The sequence below is a fragment of the Ictalurus furcatus genome, chromosome 18 (assembly GCF_023375685.1).
Source record: "Ictalurus furcatus strain D&B chromosome 18, Billie_1.0, whole genome shotgun sequence".
Classification (NCBI taxonomy): Eukaryota; Metazoa; Chordata; class Actinopteri; order Siluriformes; family Ictaluridae; genus Ictalurus; species Ictalurus furcatus.
In genome coordinates this window covers 5,273,717-5,297,500 of record NC_071272.1, presented here as the reverse complement: position 1 = coordinate 5,297,500, position 23,784 = coordinate 5,273,717, and the positions used below count along the sequence as shown (strand labels likewise).

The following is a 23,784-nucleotide window of genomic DNA, read 5'->3' as shown; positions in this document are numbered from 1 at the left end:
CCTTTTGATCAAGTTGTTTGGACAGCTACATGCCATAGCGAAACTAGGTACAAGCTGTTGAAATGTCTGTGATGCTCCTGAATTAAATCTTTAAACGCCGTTTTCACACTTGGTCCACACTCGGGATTGATTTTGGGCTTGTTTGGGAGTGGGACTCGGCTCATAATCGCAGGTTTGCTTTCACATTAAAAAATTCCTTCCAAACCGTGGATGCATTGCTCAGTGCCTCAGTCTAGCCTGACGTCTAGCCTGACGTCTAGCCTGACGTCTATATAAAATGCGTTCCATCTCTTTCACTGAACACTAATAACTTTTTACCCGGCATTACAAAAGCAGAAACGGGATGTAACCTGAAAGTTGACCTAATTCCGTTACTCTGTATATGGCGCAGAGAGCGGATAGGTTTCACACACGATGAGGACCACACTGTGGTTCGATTAGAAAGAACCCCAGTTCACCATTTTCAAGAGGAGTAGGAATCGGTCCTCTGGACTGCTCCACCAGTTGTACTGAACTCTGAGATCGGAAAAAGAATCACATGTAAAATCCTTCTGGTTGAAATACATTCAAAGGCGAAACACATTTCAGCATAGTTATCAAAAACACATATCGTCGAAATTATAAACAAAAAATATCACTGTGTCAAGGGTTTTCCCAGGCCACCACATTCGATGCTAAAGGATACTCCAGTATTTCCAAACCACTCTCTATCTACCACAACTGTATTTAACATGACAACATCTTTCCAAAGATGGTCTTGTTTATTTTTCCCTGACTTTCTATCACCAGAACGAAAAGTATAATATCATTCTGGTTACCAAAATGTACCCCATCCCATCTCTGAAAGGCCAACTACACAGATGCAGAGCGTATTTTACATGACATTCATGACTGCTTCTCCAAAAATTCTGAATAAACATTTATTGACAGTTTTCCCTCTTTCTCAAATCAATCAAAAATGTGCCACATACTGTATGTGCTGGATAGAGATTAGGCTAAAACATGCTGGGGTATTAATTGGTCAGAAATACGGTGATGGATAACGGTAAATCAACCTTTAAAGTGCGGGTAGAAATCACAAAACCCACCCGAACATGGAGAACACGGGGCGGACGCTCAGTAAATTACTAAACGGTTGTATAAATAACTTGTTTTATTTAGTGGTTATTCATTTATTTATAAAACATTTCTGCAGCTCTGTAGTCCAGCTCAGTTTGCAACTCCTGGTTCAGTTTAGCAGCTCTACAGAGAATATGCTGCAATCCAAAGTATAAGGAATTCAATTCATTCCTGCAGTCGATTCTATTCAGAGTCGAGTCGATTCTGAGTCGATTCAGAGTCAAGTTGATTCGGAGTCAATTCAGAGTAGAGTCAATTCAGAGTAGAGTCAATTCAGAGTAGAGTCGATTCAGAGTCAAATCTCGTTCTTATGTTCTCCGAATTCACTTGGTAGCGGACTGAGATCTCCTTCCTCAGGCGCTCTCTTGGACCCAGTTGCTTTGGTCCAAGTGTGATTGCTGTTTTCTCACCACACCAAAGAACAAAACACCCCAGGGTTCGAGTCAGACAGACTTTGTGAACGCACCTTAAAACATGATCACAGTGGTGTATTTATAAATATTATAACCCACACCTATTTTTCCAGGAGATACAGATGTTAACGTGGTGGCTCATCAATTGCTGGTAAATTTGTCAATTTGAAAATGTTGTGGTCTTTTAGGATATCATCAGAGTCCACTTTGCCTTGCTGAGGGCTATCGACCAGAACATGGTGATCGGAGGCAGCGGACTTGGAAAGATCTTCCTGGACTTCAAGGAGAGGTCAGCAAGATCTAATTGTGAAGTGTGTGTGTGTGTGTGTGTGTGTGTGTGTGTAAAAAAAAAAAGCAGGAAGTAAAAACAGCAGGAAAAGGAAGCAGTGCCTGTGCTACCCATAAAAAGGAAGTCGATAAGGGTGTTATCTTCATCCTAGTATCTGAACGCGTCACGGTTTTGTGGGCGCGTGTATGGCTTTAGTGAAATCATGGTCCTGCAGTGCTTCTGATCACTGGCCCAAAACTTATGCTGAATCAGTTTCGCAGATCCAGAGGATTTCTCAACACTGAGCCTTGACTAAAGATAGCCATCAGCTAATTCTTACCATGCCTCACTACCCGCTCTGTGTCATCAGCCTTTATAGAGACCCGGTTTACCTGCGGCGGTTTTTCCAAAGCCTCATCCTGCTGTGTTCAGCACAAGCACAGTGTTATTGCAGCTGCGTTATTCAGAGACACCGACTGGACCTCCACTTGCTTAACCTTGACAAATCCTTCACAGATTTTACATTTACTCAGGTTTAGGTCTGTTGTTTCTTAAGGAGCCCAAGAGAGGCTTGGAGGTCCACTTTATCTGCAGTAAGATGAGGTGAGATGAGTAAGGTGAGAGTAGTTTAGCACGATGTGTTGTGACATAGCAGCAGACTAAACACAATATTGTTGTGTTTCAAAGTGCATACACTGTTGTAGATCCTCCAGATGCACAGAAAGTATGCAGGAAAGTGATTAGTTCTTGTCTAATCCAAGCGGTTTGACAGATTTTTATTTATTGGAGATTATATAACAGTCTAAGCAGCCTCTCTTAAAGATAATAATACAAAGCAAAGCCATTTTGTCCTGTTACTCGTAAACCTTTAAGGAACAGCTTTACTTCTGCTCACGCTACTCACGGAAAGCTTTCGCACACGATTCCACGTGTCTGTTGAGTGTCCAACATACAAGTCCCTGTGAACGAGCTGTTGCTATCGAAACAATAATGCATTCAAATGAGCGCATTAATATAAAGCTGCGATTTAAATTGTGGCCAGAACTACCATCAGCACTGCTGTTATAGTAAATGAACCAACACGTTCTGGCTTTGGCTCAAATCAGATTTGAGATTTGAACTGAGAATTCAAAAGCTCTGTAGAACTGTGCACAGAGCTTCCACGCTATACCAACGGAATTTGCGTCTAGTAGCAATTTTGTCTCACGCTGGGTTCATGCAGTTGAACTTCAACCCCATAAATGATGGCTTGTTGAACGCTGTGGCTATCCAACAGGTTGTCAACAGTCTATATATTGTTCTTTGACTGGTTTAGTGTCTCTAAAGTGGATACTTGAAAGTGAAATTTGAGGAAGTGGTTAGTATTAAGTAGCCACGCCATTCATTTCCGACCGAAACACACCTCGTGTAATATCTAACATGAATGTTTAACATTGTTTAACGTCTGTACAAAAGAACACCGTGTACGTGAGCGATTGTTTGACTTGAAGTGCTTATATAGGTCATATAAATATCCCTCATTACTGCACGTTGAGTTAAGCTGAAAGATAAAACCAGCAGGAAGTGAGATTAGATCATCGACAAGAGTAATAGCTGCTGGCACAGAGATGTTTCGCTCACACGGTTACACCAGCTGCTGAAAGGACACATGCTGCACATAATCCAAAAAACATTATTACTTATTCTCTTCTCATAACCTTTCCAGATATGTTCCTGAACACGCAGTCAGATTCGCTGTCCTTTATCTAGCCTCCAGCTATCTTTTCACTTCCTGCACATTCTTTTCACTTTCATATCTGCCGGGTCTGAAACGTGAACACCGAAACGCGCCTCGGCTGCTCCGAGCGAGAACCGGCTCTTTCACAGGCTCTGATAAGGCGCCTGGAGAGTTCGGCGTCGATATCAGTGTCGGTGAAGCGCGCAGCTGCAGGGCGCAGGCCGGATTTGCATAGCGATGCGGAGTCGTGCTCGCCGCCCTGCTGGGGTGTAGGCAATGATAATCACGGGTTTGGCTCTCTTAATGACTGCGCAGGCTGACAGCAGCACTCTGGGAATGTTCCCTCACATCCAGCCCACGCCTTTAAAAAAAAAAATTTTAAGTCTTGAAAGAGACAGCTTTGGTTAGAGGAACGTGTGTGTACAAGCGTGTTTGCATTTGCTCGCATGTGCCTGTATGAATGATTTACTCACATTTGATAGGATTCAGTTTTGGTGTTCAGGTCTTAAGAAAGATTCAGCTAAAGAATAAGGAGCTCTGTTCTGAGCGTCAGCGCGGGGTGTGTGTGTGTGTGTGGGTAATTGGCTCGTTAGTGGGTTCTTTGCTGAACCCTGAGGGCTGTTTTATGTGGAGCTGGCATGACAGTACCGCCTCTCTCGCCTCCACAACTTTTTAATCTTAACTCCGAGCCTGTGATCTGATCTAGCCTTACTGATAATCTGGCACGGAAAAGCACCCAAACACTGAAACAGTTCTTTCTTATTTATAGGTTTCTCTTGCGCTTCCTATCCGTGTATATATATATGTGTGTGTGTGGGTGGGTGTTGCATGCCATCTCTGACATGGCAAAGTTACTGGTCAGTTACCCTATTCAGTCCATACAAGATTTTGTGGCGGAGATTTTTGTGCCTTTTTTTTTTTTTGCGGAAAACTACTCGACGAAATTGCCTATTATTTTGCGCTGTCTTTCGCAGCGGTGTTCGTTGGTAAATGAGACCTTTTAGCTGTACTCATGTTCGACACGTGAATCGAAGAGGGATTTGGCTGAATGCGCGTCGCGATGACGTCACGTGACGCGTCTCGGCCCAAATCTGCGGTAATTTTGAAAGAGCGCGAGCTCCTCCGAATACTGCGGAGTTTGCTCGATTTTGCATTCAAATCGCGAAATCCTGGAGGGACCGACTCGAAGGATGTACCAGTTCTTAAAATGTATTCACGCAGATGATCTGGCAGCTCTGTTGGAATCATTGATTGTGGAACTGAGAGTGCGCAGCATGGAAGCTCATGTCCATGAACAGAGCTCGCTTTCTACAGTAGCTCTGCTGCTTATATCTCAGCGAGCTCGCTTGGATGGAGGGCGTGAAGTCTACAGCAGCGTCTGGAAGATTCTTCCCAGCCTGATAATGACCCGGTAGTTGATCCGCCATGTTCGAGTCCGTCCTCAGTAGCATCTGAAAATGAGTCTGAATCGTTTTTCGAAAAGAGTCAAGTCATTGAGCTGAACATTTCAGATCACACTGTACTTTGAGCCTGTTTTGTTCGCCTAGACTGTGCAACCCGTCCGAGACAACCACTTGCTAAAAATGTGTCGTTTCTTTCCCGTTTCATTTTTTTGCCCTAAAACTAATTCATGCTTGAAAGTGTGTCGTGATAGGGGAAAAGAAAACTCTCTTTACACTGACACAAATGGTCATATTTACATTTGGTGACATTAGGCATAATTTCATACAGATATTTTTGGTAAATTATTCATTTCATTAGAACAGGACCACGTCACTGGTCTTTTCCATTCTCCTATTGATTGACGTTTCTCAGTCTCATTATGAAGTGCGCACGTCTCCTCCTTCATCCCGCTACAAAGAAGGAAATGGCCTGGGAATTCAGCCCGCCCGCCGAATGCCGTGCGTCACACCTCCTTCCATAGCTTTGAAGGCTCAGCTGACTTTAATTAATTTTGTTATCTCCTCTTGTAAGTCCTTGTGACCTTTCTCAGCGATGCGTGCCACGGAATAAAACGAACGCAAAGCTTTTCAGGACGTCGAGGCGTTGAAGGGCAGAGGGGAAAATGCCAGTGTTTTCCAAATGTGTCCATGCTGAAAGAGAGAACAGTGGAGCGGGCGTGAAAAAGAAAGAAGAAAAAAAAAAGTCTTTCAGATTGGAGTGTTGGCAAAGGTCAAGAAACATTTAAATGAGATTTACACCACGAGTCTACATGTTTAAGAGGCTAACTCTAAAACTAATTTGCTCCGAGGTGGAGCGGGAACGTCGGTAGCTGCCGGATTGCGGCTGAGCCGAAACGGGCTGTTACTATACTCCTCAGCCAATCGAGAGTCGCAGCTCTCAGTCCGTACGGAGACAGACGGTGGGTTAACGGAGGTAGCATTAACACCAAAATTGCGTTTGCTTTGGAATAGCATGCATGACGGCCTTCTGTAATGAGAAAACCGACAAGCACACTGGAAGCGAAATTTTAGAAAAGTGTATGTTTAGGCAGCGATTGCAAAGGTTCTCACCCCAGGGGAGTGTTCACACTTAAGCAACATTGGTTTTCCTTTCACCTCCCTCTCGCTATCGCCCCTGCCCTTTCTGTTCTCGTTTAAAGAGAATCTGAGGAGAGAGTGAATGTTGCTGACCTCTTTTGCCCTTCGCATGTGTCAAAATGCCGCATCTAAACATTCAGCCTTACAGCGCGAACATGACAGCATGATCGCACATCGACACATCATTATGTGAACCGTTCAGTGGCTGGACATGAGTGGAGCTTCTGTTGAGTGAAAGTGAAGCCAGGTGTACGTGTATTTTGGTTGTTCAAAACCTAATTTCCAGTGTCAGACAGATGATCTAGTGCTGTGAGGGTTTAGACGAGTCAATCTTACACCTTCCAGTGTTGCTCCAGATTAATCAGAAGCCTCCAGTGTGTGAGATGGTCAGACATGTAATTACCAGGGGTGTCCAATCTTATCCGGAAAGGGCCGGTGTGGGTGCAGGTTTTCATTCCAACCAAGCAGAAGCCACACCTGAATCTATTGAAAGCCAAGATCAACTGATTAAACAGGTGGAATCAGGTTTGGCTCCTGCTTGGTTGGAATGAAAACCTGCACCCACATCGGCCCTTTGCGGATAGGATTGGACACCCCTGAATTAGACAGTGGATACAGTCAAAGGGATATAATCGTTCTGCATGTTGTAGTGAACAACCGAAAAGGATGACACCAGACTGACAAAGAGAAGATTGCTTTTCTCTCAAATCTGGAAAGTACTTGGTACATCCAGGTCTACAAGATGGAATTTTAAGGGATCAGGGCTCAACTGGCAACCGAGACAAGCAGCATTTCTGCAGATCGAACCAATTATTTGAAGAAACACAGGAAAAACATTTGGAGAAGACAAATAAATAACTGGCCGTAATTCAGGGAATCTAGTTTTCTAAACATGAACCAGTTCGGCTTCTGTAGCAGATCCTCTGTTGTGGTTTATCTAATCACATTTGTGTATATTATTCAGCTAAAGGCCGCTCATCGGACACTAGCTGGAGACATCAGTAGTAGTTTTCACAGACTTTCATAGATTTATCATTTTCTCGAATCTCTCTGGTCTGAAAACAGTACATTCAAATATGAAATCCTTTTTTTTTTCTTTTTTTTTTTTTTTCAAAATAGATGTAATTTGATTTGTTCAGAGTCCCGGACATTAGAAGAAGAAGAAACCTTTATTTGTCACATATACACTACATAACAGTGAAATTCTTTTCTTCGCATATCCCGACTTGTTAGGAACCTGAGGTCATATGGTTCCCTTGGAGCAGATAGGGTTAAGGGACTTGCTCAAGGCCCCGACAATGGTGGCAGCTTGGAATTTACATTTCTGGCATTTGGAAGACGACCTTATCCAGAGCGACTTACGTTTATCTCATTAATACGGTTGAGCAGTTAAGGGTTAAGGGCCTCGCTCAAGGGCCCGACAGCGGCAGCGTGGCGGTGCCGAATTCATGACCTTCCAATTACTAGTCCAACATCTTAGCCACTGAGCTAGCGCTGCCGACATGCAGTGCTGAAGCTTGACCTTCTGATCAGTAACCCCGAGCCTTGACTGTTGAGCCAGCACTTCCCTACCCCGTTTGACACACGAAACAAACAACAACAAAAACATAACCACTTCAGGTTTTCTCATTTATAGCCGTCACAAACGGTTAAGCATTAAAAGGTGGCAGTTTTCACCATGTATTCACGTCAGCTGCTTATCCATGCCTTGAAATCATGACCAGAAATTGCGAACAGCTCCGTGAACCAATGAGGAACCCTTGTATAAGAATGTGAGATGCTTTCTTTTAAAATCAAGCAGCATATGAATTCTATACTGGCTAGGATAAGTGCATAATGATCTCCCATTATGTCACTATAACGAGTTTTGCTTTCAGCATGTGAACCCAGAATAGAGCGTGTAATCTTGTTTAAAAGGATGTGCATCATTTATACTTGCATTTAATCCAATGCATGGTCACGAATCAGTACATGAACCCCAGGCAGCTAAAGTGCATTTCAGCGTGCTCTGGTAGAACAGCGCGTTTCGTTCCTGGACATATATTCATATATTCCTCCGCACGTGCCCTAAAACTGAATCTAAAAAAAAAAAAAAAATGCGAGATGGAGCATGCAGGGTAAAAGTATGGATGATTGCTTGCTGTGTCTGTCCAGTCACTCAGCTAATTCGTTTATTCATGTCTCCATTACCTTTGTAATGGATGTGCGTAATGCTGAGATGTTTTGGATACTGGCCATGTTTGTTGTGTTGGTGGATTAATGGCCCTCCGAAGTAAGATCATAGTCGCAGGGTGCAGGGTTAGGATAGCATTAAGCTATCATAATGGCACTCATTTAACAGCGTGTCCTTGGCTGGGGTATGTGAGGCAGGGGAGCATGGAGAATTCTTTATCAAGAACTTCTCGTACTCTAATCCTGAATGTAAACACACTGGCCCTTTAAGCTAAGCTCCTTTATATAAAGAACACACATTCACACAATAGGGACAATTTGGAAATGCCAATCAGCCTACAACGCATAGGGACAGGACTGGGGGAGGAAACCGGAGTACTTGGAGGAAACCCCCCAAAGCACACAGGGCGGAGGTGGGATTCGAACCCCCAACCCCCGAAGGTGTGAGGCAAACGTGCCAATTCTGAATGAGTAAGAATTAGATCAGGTTTATAATTCATAAAATAGAGCTCTGGAGTCGACTGACGTTTTATGGATCAGATTTCGGATCTTCGGTATCACTCCTGTAGCACTAGACTTCTGAAATGTCCTGCATTCTGTCTATGATAATATCATATCTATCTATGATCATTCACACAGACTAGACACTATTTCATTTCGACTTTATTGTGGCATTTTAATTTCTTTCATACAGCAACCGATAGAGGGAAGAAGATTATTATTACAACATTACTACCTGTTGCCTTTCTCTCTCTCTCTCTCTCTCTCTCTCTCTCTCTCTCTCTCTGTCTCAGTCATGCTCTCTCTCTCTCTCTCTCTCTGTCATGCTGTCTCTCTCTCTCTCTCTCTCTCTCTCTCTCTCTGTCTCAGTCATGCTCTCTCTCTCTCTCTCTCTCTCTCTCTCAGTCATGCTGTCTCTCTCTCTCTCTCTCTCTCTCTCTCTGTCTCAGTCATGCTCTCTCTCTCTCTCTCTCTCTCTCTCAGTCATGCTGTCTCTCTCTCTCTCTCTCTCTCTCTCTCTCTCTGTCTCAGTCATGCTCTCTCTCTCTCTCTCTCTCTCTCTCAGTCATGCTCTCTCTCTCTCTCTCTCTCTCTCAGTCATGCTGTCTCTCTCTCTCTCTCTCTCTCTCTCTCTCTGTCTCAGTCATGCTCTCTCTCTCTCTCTCTGTCTCAGTCATGCTCTCTCTCTCTCTCTCTGTCTCAGTCATGCTCTCTCTCTCTCTCTCTCTCTCTGTCATGCTGTCTCTCTCTCTCTCTCTCTGTCTCAGTCATGCTCTCTCTCTCTCTCTCTCTCTCTCTCTCTCTGTCATGCTCTCTCTCTCTCTCTCTCTCTGTCTCAGTCATGCTCTCTCTCTCTCTCTGTCATGCTCTCTCTCTCTCTCTCTCTGTCATGCTGTCTCTCTCTCTCTCTCTCTCTCTCTGTCATGCTCTCTCTCTCTCTCTCTCTGTCATGCTCTCTCTCTCTCTCTGTCTCAGTCATGCTCTCTCTCTCTCTCTCTCTCTCTCTCTGTCATGCTCTCTCTCTCTCTCTGTCATGCTCTCTCTCTCTCTCTCTCTCTCTCTGTCATGCTCTCTCTCTCTCTCTCTGTCATGCTCTCTCTCTCTCTGTCATGCTCTCTCTCTCTCTCTCTCTGTCATGCTCTCTCTCTCTCTCTCTGTCATGCTCTCTCTCTCTCTCTCTCTCTCTCTCTCTGTCATGCTCTCTCTCTCTCTCTCTCTGTCATGTTCTCTCTCTCTCTCTCATGCTCTCTCTCTCTCTGTCATGCTCTCTCTCTCTCTCTCTGTCTGTCATGCTCTCTCTCTCTGTCATGCTCTCTCTCTCTGTCATGCTCTCTCTCTCTGTCATGCTCTCTCTCTCTCTCTCAGTCATGTTCTCTCTCTCTCTGTCATGCTCTCTCTCTCTCTGTCATGCTGTCTCTCTCTCTCTCTCTCTGTCATCCTCTGTCTCTCTCTCTCTCTGTCATCCTCTGTCTCTCTCTCTCTGTCATGCTCTGTCTCTCTCTGTCTCTCTCTCATGCTCTGTCTCTCTCTCACTCATGCTCTCTCTCTCTCTCCCTCTCTCATGCTCTGTCTCTCTCTCTCTCTCTCTCACTCATGCTCTGTCTCTGTCCCTCTCTCTCACTCATGCTCTGTCTCTGTCCCTCTCTCTCACTCATGCTCTGCCTCTCTCTCTGTCTCTCTCACTCATGCCCTGTCTCTCTCTCTCTATCTCATGCTCTGTCTGTCTCTGTGTCTCTCTCTATCTCTCTCTGTCTCTCTCTCATGCTCTGTCTGTCTCTGTGTCTCTCTCTGTCTCTCACTCATGCCCTGCCCCTCTCTCTCTCTCTCTGACTCTCTCTCTCATGCTCTGTCTCTCTCTCTCTCTCTCTCTCACTCATGCCCTGTCTCTCTCTCTCTGACTCTCTCTCTCATGCTCTGTCTCTCTCTCTCTCTCTCTCTGACTCTCTCTCTCTCTCTCTCTCTCACTCATGCCCTGTCTCTCTCTCTCACTCATGCCCTGTCTCTCTCGCGCTCTCTCTCTCTCGCTCTCTCTCTCTCTCTCTCTTTCTCTCTCTCTCTCACGCACTGTCTCACTCGCTCTCCTTGTAGCAGTACGTTTTTAATACGATTTGATCGGAAAATTGGCTCATAAAAAAGACCTTCATATTCAATTATGTCTGTGACATCTGTTATTAGAGCTAATTTCTGACACCTGCCCCAGCGTTTACAGAATGCCACAGAGTCTGTGTTGTGGCTCTTAATTGAACGGTGCTCCCATTAATCTTCATCAGAAGCTCTCCACAAGGAGCAAAGCCATCTCTCTCGCTCCACATCAGCCCTTAATCAGGCCCGCTTAGCCCAGGGGCTCGACGGCACAGCGGCCAGGGAAACCCTATCAGCCCGCCACCGGTTGCACTCCAGGTCCATCCTGAGCCCCTCTCTGTCTTCCTCTGAGACATACACAGAGAGAAAAGAATATAATACCTGATCTGGTCTGAAGGATGAAGTTAGCATGAGGTGGTTTATGTTAGCTATACCACATCACTGTTGAATTCTCAATTCTGATTGGGGGGGAATCAGATTCTGCAAAACTGCAGATTGTTCATGAAAAATAAAAATAAAACACTAGATTTGAACAGATTTCCTGCAGTGGTATCTGAATTTGTCTGTTATGGCTCGTGAGGTGATGCACAGGCGGTTTCAAAGCAGAACGTCCAACCTTTCATACCAGCATTGCTCTGAACAAATCCATGATACAGAGGCAGAACTGCAACAAAATAAAAAATAAAGGTGGCAATCTGTGCCACATGGAGTGCTCTGCTCCAGGCAGAGGGACTTTGTTGTGTTTTTGTTGTTTGTATTTTTTTTTTAAATTGTAATGACGTGCTGTGATAATGCCGAGATCCTCATTCGTGTCGTAAAGTGTCCGCATACAAGTGTCCGCAGTAATGTACGCCAGCAGTTTCTAGTCATTTATTTCTAGTGCGGCTGTTATAAATTAACCGTGCTGTTTTATTAAAGCATGGAAAACAAACACCGGACACACGAGCCGCTTCATCGAACACGGACCGCGTATAAATGCTGAATTATATTAAGGAATGTAAACGGCGAATCGCAGCAGGAAGTGTAAATGTTTAAACACAGCTGGGGATGTAAACACCGACTGGTATTATTGCCCCTTCCAGGCTGCTGATCTACGGTCAGTACTGCAGTCACATGGAGCACGCCCAGAAGACGCTGGACGACCTGATTGCCACACGGGAGGAGGTGAAGTGTAAAGTGGAGGTAGGTAAACTCCCTCACCTTGCCGCGTCCTCCTTCGTTAGCTTTATCGGCTCACTGGAGCTACACACAAGGCTCTTACCCATAAATCAGTGGAGCTGGTCAAGTGCACAAGCAGCACATCGATGCCATCTTGTCCTAATCAACTTAATGCTTCACAGACGTATTAGAACATTAGAACGATGAGTCTGATAGCTGGAACTGGTCCCGGTTAACATACTGCCGCATGTACTCCAACCCTAATCTATAGTCATTCATAAATCTGCTCACGGTCCTGCTCCTACATGTCTATCTTTATGAACATATCCCGATTCTATACGTCTACATTAGCGTCACCCCCAAATCTACAGGGTCCCGCCCCCTTTCCCTGATAAACCAGTGAAATAACACAACACGATGACATGGGTTCCACTCGCAAAGGTGCTAATATCTACAGTTTAGCCGTAGCATTTATGTTTTTGTTTGTTTGTTTGTTTGTTGCTGGGTTTTTTTGGTTTTTTTTTGCTACAGCGATACAGGAGACACCCGTAAAGAACACTTTTCTACTTTTTCTGATAAAGTAGAGGTCAGAACAAGCGCAAATAAAAGGCAGTCCTCTGAAGGGGAAAGGACACGAGATGCCTATTAGCTTCAAGTAGAGGTTACGTTCTCGTTGTGCTAACTTTGTCTCATTCTTGTTAGCCAATAGAAAAGAAGTAGGTGGGACCGTGGTCTCATTCATGAGTATAAAAAAAGGAGAAGCTGCTAATTATTAAATAGCGTTCTCATGTGAGCTCACTTTGCCTCGCTGTTTTCTTACTGTTGCTAGGCGCACATATTAAAAAAATCTTTTAAAAAAAATTTCTCGCTTCAAGGTCTTCTGTATCTTATGTAGCTTCTGAAGGGTTGTACTAAATGAAAAAAAAACAAGACCTTTAAACAAAATAATAGCAATTTACACCCATCATCCTGTTCATAAGTTTACACCCCCCTGGCTCTTAATGTATCGTGTTGCCTTCTTGAGCATCAGTGAACGTTTGCACCTTTTGTAATAGTCGTGTACGAGTCCCTCGGTCGTCCTCAGTGTTAAAAGACGGCTCTCAAAATCATATAGCCGCTGTTGGAAAGGGGTTGCAGAAGATGCTGGAAGAACAGTGGACAGTTTAACTGCTCAGGACAAACAAGGGACTCATGAACAACTATTACAAAACATTTGTTGATCATCCGGGTAACGACGCACAGTATTGAGCATTAAGAATCAAGGGTATGCAAACTTTTTAACTGCTTCATTTGTGTAAATTCAGTTATTATTGTGTCTCGTGGACTACATGTAAACATCTGTTATTTGAAAGGGTTTATTCGGGGTGGGACTAAATAAATAAAAAAAAAAAACACAATGCAATTTTTATGCTCCCTCTTATTATTTAAAAAAATATATATATATTAACATTTGCAGAAATCTACAAAGGCATTGTAACACATTTGAGCATTGAAATAAAGCCACTGAGAACCAAATAAAATCCTTTAATTTTGTAACTGTTTTGTTTATTCCAAAGCCACAGGATGTTTATTTAACTTGCCGGCGAGCGGAGAAAAGTCTGCTTATCCTTGAACGTTCTGGAAAAATGATTGAATTTCAGTTTACAAAAAAACGAAACCAACCTCGGTACAGAAATATTCTTCACGTTTATTTTTTCTACTGCAATAAAAACCAACCTGTCACACATTCATTACGGTCTCAGGATTTTCCAACGAGATTTTCAGCTCAGTAGGTTTTATATAAACACAGAACGCACAAAACTAGCGCGGTGCCTTTTTTTTTTTTTTAAAGCCGCTTTACCCAGCTGCTACGTTTCTTGATTTAAGGATTTAATTATTGAAAGAAATGGTCCTCTAAAGTTTTATAAGGTTTACGACTTAAATCTAAGGAGCCGGAGTGTAGTTTGTCTGCGCAGGATCCTCAGCCTCCACGCCACTCCGCTACTGACCGAGTAGTGCTGTTAATTCGTTTCCTTCATTCAGGAAACACCGACTAGATTCCTGCAGTGTGTCTCACGGATACATCCCGAGATTAAGACTGGATCAGAGGATATTGAGGTGGCTATTAGGTCTGCGCAGCGGTACAGGTGGCTCGTCTGGAGGAAATGAAACTGTCGACATATGTGAATAGTTAACAAATACCGATGATTATCAGACAGAGGGTTTGGTAATCGAACAGCCGTTATAAAGAGTCTGCAATAGTGGATTCAAATCAGAATATGTTCCCGGAGAAGTGCACAAACACTGGTATTACACTGTCATGATGAGCTCTTCACGCAGGGATAAATGTCAAGTGCAGAGTGTGTGTGTGTGTGTGTGAGAGACGAGGAGCGTGGAAGATTATAAAGATCACATCGATGGCGTTTCAGCTTATTTGTTAAGATACTGATCGGGTGGGATTACGCTTAGAGTACTTTCTCACTCGCTGCAGTGTGTTTTGTTCCAGAGCACAAACATAGCTGATGAAAAAGATTGCATGTAAGATTGATAGTTTATATAAAAGAAGCGCATAGCACGGTGTGTACGCATGAACGAACTGTTAAAGCGTTTCTGTTCAACGCTGTGTTGCTGACGTTTCTCAGGAGTGCACCATGAAGGTACAGGAGGGGAAGTTCAAACTGCAGGATCTGCTGGTAGTTCCTATGCAGAGGGTCCTCAAATACCACCTCCTGCTCAAGGTGAGTGGAATACCATACACATCATTTGGAGATATTCAACGGTTAATCACGTAAAAGATTCACGTAAAAGATGTGTGAATATTAATGAGACAAACAAAGAACAATCACAAGGCGGGAATATGTATTTTATTCCAGAATGAAATTTTTCCTATTTAGTATTTGAGGATGAATTTTTCAGTACACTTGGTCTAAGTGCAGATGTTTTCTGGTGCCTGTTTTAACGTTATCATGTGCACGTTGCTAACGTTCTGAAGGTCCTTAAGGGTGAAAGCTAAAAAATAATTTTTAAACATAACTTTTTGTTAAAAAAAAAAACATGCCTGTTTTGCTCAATCCGAATATTCTGATCAATATCAGCCTATTTCACAAGCTGTGAATCACAATCCATTTCCAAAACGATTACGTTGACGGACATCGTCGATATCCGTTAATATCATCCTCTCACTCGTATCACATCCTATCACTCCTTCCCTTTACTCCATAAAGTCAGAGACTCAAAATCCCTGCTGAGTTCACGACCCCGGTACACACCGAGAACCCTGAGAATCCTTGCTGTGCTTTAAATCGCTGCTAATTAGATGATGAGCTGAACCAGGGTGTGTTAGAGCAGGGAAAAGATCAAAATGTGAAGGATTCGGGGGGTCCAAGCAGGGTTGGGAAAGCGTGTATTATACAGACTGTTCTGTATGCAGCACTGTACATGTATATGACTGCTGATCTGCTGTCACGTAAACAATTTGAAAAATGTCAGACGTATTAAAGGCGATGTTCTGTTTTAACACAGCAACAGGAACAGGCGAGTACCTGTTGGACTGTCCTAAATCCAGAGACAAAAAATAGATATATTACTATAGTAAATATATTACTATGGGTAATAATATAGTTCATTATATAGTGAAAAGGCAACAAATTCAGACACCGCACCGGATTGCTCCATTGAGCAGGAGAGGATGATGGGGGGAGGGGGAGAGGGTGTGGGTGCTTTGGTTATTTGTGATTATTTATGATTATTTGTGGTTATTTGAACTCATTCCATTTCCTAGCTCGTACACGGTGTCCGTGTACAAAATCACACTCAGCTCATTCACTCCTCCTAACTGCCCTGTGCTGAAATATTAGTACACATGTGGCCTTAAGGGCATCACAGTGACGGGTGAGGTGAGCGTGTGCGTTCGTGATGAAGCTATGGAGTGTGGGTCGGTGTGATATAGACATGACCGATATATGAATCAGGGCTAAATGTAAAATATTCTATATAAAAAATAAAAAAAAGGTTAAAGTAGTACAATTAACTATAGAGTTTGCGTATTTTAGAGCATTTTCTAATCTGGGCAGATTTGAGGGTTTTTAAGTCTTATAATATTAAATAGTTTTAATATTGTTTCCTGGATATCTGTGAGTAAGGCTTGTGTTTATGATGGTTGATGATTGACTGAGCGAAACAATAACTGTATATTAAAGCTTGAATGTTAAAAGTTTTTACTTTAAAACAGTTTAAATTAGTGTCCATGAACTGACTTGTGGGAAAATTCAAGAGATGCATTGACTTTTCGCTGCCCTTTCAGTTTTGACAGTTTTTTTAGGACAACACCAGTACACGAGAACATGACAGTATCGTAAATAGAAGTCCCGAAGCTCAGGTGACTCACGTGTGCGAGTTGTTTGCACTACAGGAGCTGGTGAGCCACTCGATGGATCGGCCGGAGAGACAGCAGCTGAAGGAGGCCCTGGAAGCCATGCAGGTAGAAGCCGAACTGACACCGACATCTACACACATCATCCTTCACAGCGATCCGAGCGCTCTGTCAGTCACTCACCGCAGGAGCCATGGGGGCGTTTAGTTCCACATTGACTGCACGCTGTAATGGAGAGCGATCTGAACACGCGTCGAAATATTACACACCGAATTAAGATTCCGAGCCTCTGGAGGGGAAAATGTCAGACCGATGTGACGTCTGAGTGTTTCTCTGTGCCTCTGTGTGCTTTTTACAGGACCTGGCCATGTATATCAATGAGGTGAAAAGGGACAACGAGACTCTGAAGAAAATCGGGGAATTTCAGTGCTCAATAGAAAATTTGGTAAGAATCTGTGAGTTTAGGAATAACGATCGAACCCTTCTGATCCTATTAGTGCATTCACATGGAGATTGAGAAACACATGAGAACGTTGTTGCTAGGCAGCCGTGTGAGCTCAGTAAAGCTGAAAAAGTCTTTTATATTAACCAGTCCGCAGAAACGAACGCAAAATCAAGGAAACGCCGCGATATTCGCAGGAGCTTGCAGTTTTTCAAAATGTACCGCACATTTTCCACAGATCACAATACGCCATGTGACGTCATCACGACACGCTTTCAGACCGAACCCCCTTCCATTCACGCTCGTCGAACACGAGTACAGCTAAAAGGTTTCATTTACCAACAAACATCACCGTGAAAGACCGTGCAAAGCAGTTCTGTGCAATTGCAATTTCTCCAATTCAAAAAAAAAAAGAAAATGCATCAACATCAAGCGTTTTTGGCTGCAACAATCCCCCCCCCCAAAAAAAAGCCTCTATGAAATCCTCTATGGACTGATTTAACCGTGTGAAGGTATATCGACTGTAGACACGATATCAACATTTTTCCTCAAATGTGTTAGCAAATCACTAAGTACGAAGACGCTATACGATTGCTATTAGTATGAAATTACACTTAACATCAACTCTAAAGCAAACTTCCATAGGTTTCCACCATTTAGAGAAACATCACCAGTGGGTCACAACTTTGGACCTGTGTGAAATATTAGGCTCCTGAAGTTTGCGGAAATGTATTTACTTACTTAATTTTCCTTGTATGTACAGCGCCATTAAAAGCTAAATATACCGTATAACCATGTTGAAATGTATAAAAGTTTAGACTAGGTCTGAATTGATTGTGATAGCCATTGCAATTAAACAAATAATTAATGAATGAATGAATTAATGAATTAGTATAGAATTGAATTATGTATAAGTTTTAATTTATGCTTGATTAAAAGTGACAATAGTTACAAATCCTCCGTGTAAAAAAAAAAAAAAAAAAAAGGTTTGGTAGGTAGGGAGTGTAGAAGTAAAAGGAATAAGACACTTGAGAGTGTGCTGTTAGAGGAAAATAATCAACAACATCCGTTTAGAGATATCTTTAACGCCGTGGAACGTCCCTGACACAAGTTATTACAGTATGTATGTTATAACACCATCAGACATTGGTCATTCTGTCACCTGTTACGATTCGCTGGCACTGGAGACTCCTTCCTCTACTAGATCAGTGATGACATACGTGGAGCATCTCCGTGTAAGCGGTTACTATAGAAACGATATGGAAAGAGCACGTTATTATAAACCTATGGGTTACGTTGCAGTGTCTGAGATGCTACAGAAAGCTAATCAACACTATCTGATCAATTAGGTTGAAGAATTCTGAAAACATCCACTAAAAGCTTTACACCATGTGAAAATAAGACGAGCAGGAATGACTTTTTTTTCTTTTCTTTGTATTGAGAATCATATATATATATATATTTTTATTTTATTTCTATACAGTATAAAAGCTCATTTCCATTTATATACCTCTCAGGTTGTCCGGAACATTCTGCTCGGTCTTTCGGCGCTCACGTTATCATGCTGCTCACTTCATACCTGCCGCAACCGCCGCGATTGTTTGCTCTCATAAATCATTGAAACTTCCGGAGTACGAGTGCTGAGAGGACGGACTTTATTTCCATGTTAAAATCAGCGTATCCTCTGTTCCAGCATGTGGGAGGAAGTGTTTAGTTTGGAGGCGAGCGCTTTTATTTACATATGTGCCTGTGGCTCAAAGAAAAAAGAAAAGGAAAAAAAAATCTGCAGGAAGACCAGAGAGAGCGTTCGCTTTATCGTTCTATTGGAGGGAAATGATGACAGCGTGCCTTATAACAAAGAATGTGCGTCGCGCTTAAATCAGGCAGTGTGTGCTTTAGTCGTGACATTTACATAAAAGATTTCACAGTTATACAACGGAATATAATTGTACACCCGATGTAAAGTATGCGTGTACTGTCCGATACATCTGTATAAACCCCCTAATCATTCACACGCTGAACCTCTTCATCAGTGAAACTCTTCAGAAGAATAAAGCAGGAAATCTGTGTTTGTCTTCTGCAGCAGGTGAAACTGGAGGAATACGGGAGGCCAAAGATAGACGGAGAAATCAAAGTGTGCTCTATAGTTAACCGGACCAAACAGGACAGGTGAGGTTTTAATGCATGTGTAGTTTTAAATGGGCCTAAAGACTCACTCTAGACTTGTTTCGAGATAAAGGGGTCCTCCAGTGTTTATACTCCAGCGTGTGTAGAATAGGTGTCATTACTGCACCCAACAATTTCCATGAAAGAATATATATATATATATAAATTCTTCCATTACTTCCAAACTCGCTTGCAATGGCCGTCTGTTGACTTCCACCAATAAACACTTCAAATACGAAACGATATAACATAAATTCAAAGCTATTTCTGCAATCTTTTACCAAAAAAATAAACCTATGCGTTTTGCCTTTTTCCCCCTCCCTGATGTCTGCAGGTACATCTTCCTGTTTGATAAAGTGGTAATTGTGTGCAAGAGAAAAAACTACAACTACGAGCTGAAAGAAATCATCGAGCTCCAGTATTACAAAATGTCAGACGACCCTACAAATAACCGAGACATGAAAAAGGTAGAGACGCTCTGTGTTTATTCCCGTGTCGCGTTAAGAGAAATGATCGGGGGGGGAAAAGAAAAAAAAAAAAAGTTGTGTGATTTCTATCTACACTGACATTTGAGTGCTGAAATGGGTTTCAGAATAAGTCGCATCGTCTAACATGCGAGGTGCTGGGGAGTTTTTTTTCTTTCCCTCTAGTTCCAGTTCTGTATAGCGCTGTACGTGGATTGTGCTTGTGTAATCTTGTTCTTAAACAGACAGCATGGTGCTCGTAATCTCAGGCGGGCCGGCCGCGAGAGAAACGCACTGGGTTACGGAAAATGCCTTTTATCGGCATCTTGGAATCTAACATTGAACAGATCTGCATGTGTGAAAGATTGCATGTGTAACTGGGTGTCTATCTCTTCTCTCCCTCTTTTCTCTCTCTCTCTCTCCTTTCTCCTTGCATGCCTACCAGGCCAGTGGAAAGATGGTAAGCCGAATCAAACCTCTGATTTATGTATGGATCAGTCGCTGTGATTGCCTGCCTTGCCTCTGATAGTTTGATTTGTGTTCTGTTATGTCGAGAGCTACACAGTCTAGTTATGTTGTCAGACAGGGATTACGTTTATTTCGCAACTAATCGGGGTAAATTTGTCACTGGTGTTTTTATTTACCTCCCCCTCCCCCCAACATGACTAATATAAAATCAGTGCCAAATCCATCATACGTTTAACGCTGCTGTTTCTGCCCCGCGCAGTGGTCGTACGGCTTCTACCTGATCCATCTGAAAGGCAAGCAAGGCTTCCAGTTCTTCTGCAAGACAGAAGACACCAAAAGAAAGTGGATGGAACAGTTTGAGATGGCCATGTGCGTATCGTGTATGCAATAAAATGTTGCTCGGGTATGGTTTCGGGTTTGGTTTTTTTTTGGGTGGGGGGGGGGGGGGGGGTTCTCCGTTTTCTAAAAGATACTAAAACGTTTGACGTCGAACATAGGTCCAACATCAAGCCAGAGAGAGCCACGGCCAACCAGCACGACTTCCAGATGCACACGTTTGAAAAGAACACCAACTGCAGAGCCTGTAAGATGCTCCTGAGGTGAGAAGACCGTAGAAGTAGTACACAACACGACTCAAAAATCTCCGAATCGCCACGCTGCTCGCACTAGACGTTTTTCTTTTATCGCGTTACAATATGCCGGTCTAACCGGCAGCCGTTCGCTCAGCCAAGGAAAACGGATCAAAGCCTTTATTTGTGTCTTTTTGGAGTCGTTCCAGTGACTGAAAGCTGAACACGGGGCAAGTGAGCATTTAGATGGAGGAAACCAAATAACCACAAACATGCGCGCACACACACACACACACACACACACATACACACACACACATACTAACTAAGCCAAGTCGCCAGCACTTTAAATACCGAGTTCTGTCCTTGAACAGGCTTTGGTTCATGTTACTAAACTCTGTTCTGTAGCTGCAAGACTATTGACCCATATAAACCCCACACTTCTGCACTGACCTAAATGTGGTCCTATGTGTCCACTAACAAAGCATACTGGGTAATTCTAACAGTGGTGTGTGTGACAAACACGAGTAAGTGATAAAGTGCCTTATCTTTACTCTTCTATCACATTACATAAATAAAGCAACCAATAGAATGGCATCAATACTATTTGTAATACTTATGATCTCCTAAGGTTTGAGATCTGTCAAACTACATCAATACACCGCTGATCCTTGCGCAACAAGATCAGCCTCGATTTGACGGTCTTTATAAGATCTTCTACCACACAGCCATCGGATGCTCGCTTCCGATTGGCCCGAAGGTGATTGATATTCTAGAACGGCACGTCTGACCGTTCCAGCTGCGAGTCAAAATCACAAGGTTATACCATATTAGTGCGCTCGTTCTAATACGTTATCTTTTCTACAGTTACAGCCAATACACTCAATCATTTAAGACTAACTGTTGTTGTTTTTTTTTGAGACCGTGAGATAACTATTGTTCATTCCTGCTTTAACATAAGTGTCATGCAGTTGTAGGAAAAGAAACGCTTCTTACATATTCTCATCTTTCTTGGCAATATCTAAAGATTATTTTCAAGATGATGTATGTGTTATCAGATTTAATACATTAGTATTGCTAGCGTGTTCACGAGCTGTTTTTCGAGGTAATGTTGCCCACACCCTACAACACAGTTTGTCTGATGGGGCAGGAACTTTTATTTTATTTACTTTTATTTATTTATTTTTTTCCCCTGGCCTGATTTCCCAGTCTGGTTCTGCACGTGGCATGACATAACTGTAATTATGGTGACCCGGACCGGTTAAAAACGCCACATGATGACGTGTAAATGCGTTTTATCTTCGTTAAAATGTAAACTCTGTAATTGTCCGATCTAAATTCAACATGTAGAGTTTCGTTTTGAAAGAGCAAACTTTGACGTGGAATTTGGCTTTGCAAACTTAAGTTTCATTAAGAGATGCTGAGAACACTGAACTTTTCCTGAGTTCGTTTCAGAGATGCAGCGGTGTTTGACAGCAGTGAGAGTATGCAGGTTGAGTTTTAGGCTACATTACACTAATGTTCTGCGATGGGCTGTGAAAAATGATCAGTCAACAAGTTACTGGACTGGAAAGAGACAAAGTGGCAGTGTTCTTAATATTTCTTGTGCTTTTCTCTCTCTCTCTCTCTCTCTCTCTCTCTCTCTCTCTCTGTGTGTGTGTGTCTCTGTCACACATACACACTCTGCTGCAGGGGGATCTTCTATCAGGGTTACTACTGTTCCCGCTGTGGGACCGGTGCTCATAAAGAGTGCCTGGAGGTCATCACCATCTGTAAAATCAGTGAGTTCCACATGCTCATCTCTGCTTTAATGAGCGAAATATCAGCTAAAATCAACCCATCAGCCACTGACCTCTCTCTCTTTCTCTCTTTCTCTCTCTCTCTCTCTTTCTCTCTCTCACTCTCTTTCTCTCTCTCTCTGTCTGTCTGTCTCTCTCTCTTCTCTCTCCCTCTCTCTCTGTCTGTCTCTTTCTCTCTATCCGATTCTCTCTCTCGCTCTCTTTCTCTCTGTCTGTCTCTCTCTATTTCTCGCTCTCTTTCGCTCTGTCTGTCTCTGTCCTCTCTCTCTGTCTGTCTCTTTCTCTCTCTCTCTCTCTCTCTCTCTCTCTCTCTGTCTGTCTCTGTCTCTCTGTCTGTCTCTATTTTTTCCTTCTTTCTCTCATTCTCTCTCTCTTTTCCCCCTCTCTTTCTCTCTCTCTTTTTTCCTCCTTCTTCTTTTTTCCTTCTTCTTTTCCTTCCTCTCTTTCTCTCTCTGTCTGTCTGTCTCTCAATCTGTCTGTCTCTCTTTTTCTCTCTCTCTCTTTCTCTCTGTCTCTCTTTTCCTTCTTTCTCTCTCCCCATCTCTCTCTTTCTCTCTTTCTCTTTTTTCCTTCTCTTTCTCTCTCTCTACCTCTCTCTGTCTGTCTCTCTCTCTCTGTCTGTCTCTGTCTCTCTCTCTCTTTCTCTCTCCCTCTTTCTCTCTCTGTCTCTCTTTTCCTTCTTTTTCCTCTCTCTTTCCCCCCTCTCTTTCTTTCTATTGCTCTCTCTCTCTCTCTCTCTCTCTCTCTCTCTCTCTCTCTGTAGATCCCCATGATTCGGTGAGTGTACCATCTTTTTCATTCTGTTCTTCATCAGCTGGATATTAGACACAAGGAAAGCCAGGTTAAAGCGAACCGTACACACTGAGTGAAATAATAACGCACAGTAACTTTTCTGTCTTCCAGGAGCTTGGACTTCCTCAGTCAGGTAGGAACGTGTGCCCTCATGCCCTCTCTGCTCAGAGACAAATTATTATTGAACATTTATTGAGTCCTCAGTGCACACGACGTCCTGGTCAGAGATTACGGCGGGATGTTTTGCTGTAGCTCACTGCTGCCATCCAGTGAACTCCATGTCTGATTTCAGGCTAAACAGATGGAGAGTTTAGAGTTTGGGATCGGCACATTTCTCAAGATCACAGCTATGTAGTCTGGTTTTTTTGGTACAGCTAAAATCCTGCCGTCGTCCCGTTTTGATACATCTTTATTTGGTATTCTAGAAAGTTGAGTTCTTGTGTCCGTTTTATCGACTGATTTTTAGAAGTGTTCGATAAATTGAGTTCCATACTATGCCATAGCTTGTAGTGAAACTGATGTTGTTTTGGATCCGGTGTCTTTCTCTGCATGACTCTAGGTCCAAAGATGGTTGCAATCAGGAACTACCACGGTACTCCAGCTCCCCCGGGAAAGTGCCCTCTCTCCTTCCAAACAGGTGATGTCATTGAGCTTTTGAAGGGAGATCCAGACACCTCTTGGTGGGAGGTGAGCTAATACTTTGATTCGTTTCTGACTGCATCTTGAGTCATGGTTGCAGAAAAGAAAAGTCACAAAGGCCTTT

At 43.0% G+C, this 23,784-nt stretch overlaps 1 protein-coding gene across 4 annotated transcripts in view; it reads left to right on the top strand.

Moving 5' to 3' along the window:
• Positions 1-23,784, top strand: part of vav2 (vav 2 guanine nucleotide exchange factor) — a 188,870-nt gene that overhangs the window by 155,510 nt on the left and 9,576 nt on the right. For 3 of the 4 annotated variants that reach the window (XM_053648698.1, XM_053648697.1, XM_053648695.1), the window contains exons 8-21: positions 1,721-1,821; positions 11,895-11,994; positions 14,592-14,687; positions 16,361-16,429; positions 16,680-16,766; positions 18,847-18,932; positions 19,264-19,396; positions 19,839-19,853; positions 20,121-20,230; positions 20,359-20,460; positions 22,123-22,211; positions 22,993-23,006; positions 23,133-23,154; positions 23,581-23,708. In XM_053648698.1, the coding sequence (XP_053504673.1) occupies positions 1,721-1,821; positions 11,895-11,994; positions 14,592-14,687; positions 16,361-16,429; positions 16,680-16,766; positions 18,847-18,932; positions 19,264-19,396; positions 19,839-19,853; positions 20,121-20,230; positions 20,359-20,460; positions 22,123-22,211; positions 22,993-23,006; positions 23,133-23,154; positions 23,581-23,708 (1,152 nt within the window). The remainder of the gene's footprint in view (positions 1-1,720; positions 1,822-11,894; positions 11,995-14,591; positions 14,688-16,360; positions 16,430-16,679; positions 16,767-18,846; positions 18,933-19,263; positions 19,397-19,838; positions 19,854-20,120; positions 20,231-20,358; positions 20,461-22,122; positions 22,212-22,992; positions 23,007-23,132; positions 23,155-23,580; positions 23,709-23,784) is intronic. The other variant, XM_053648696.1, reaches the window with a different exon arrangement.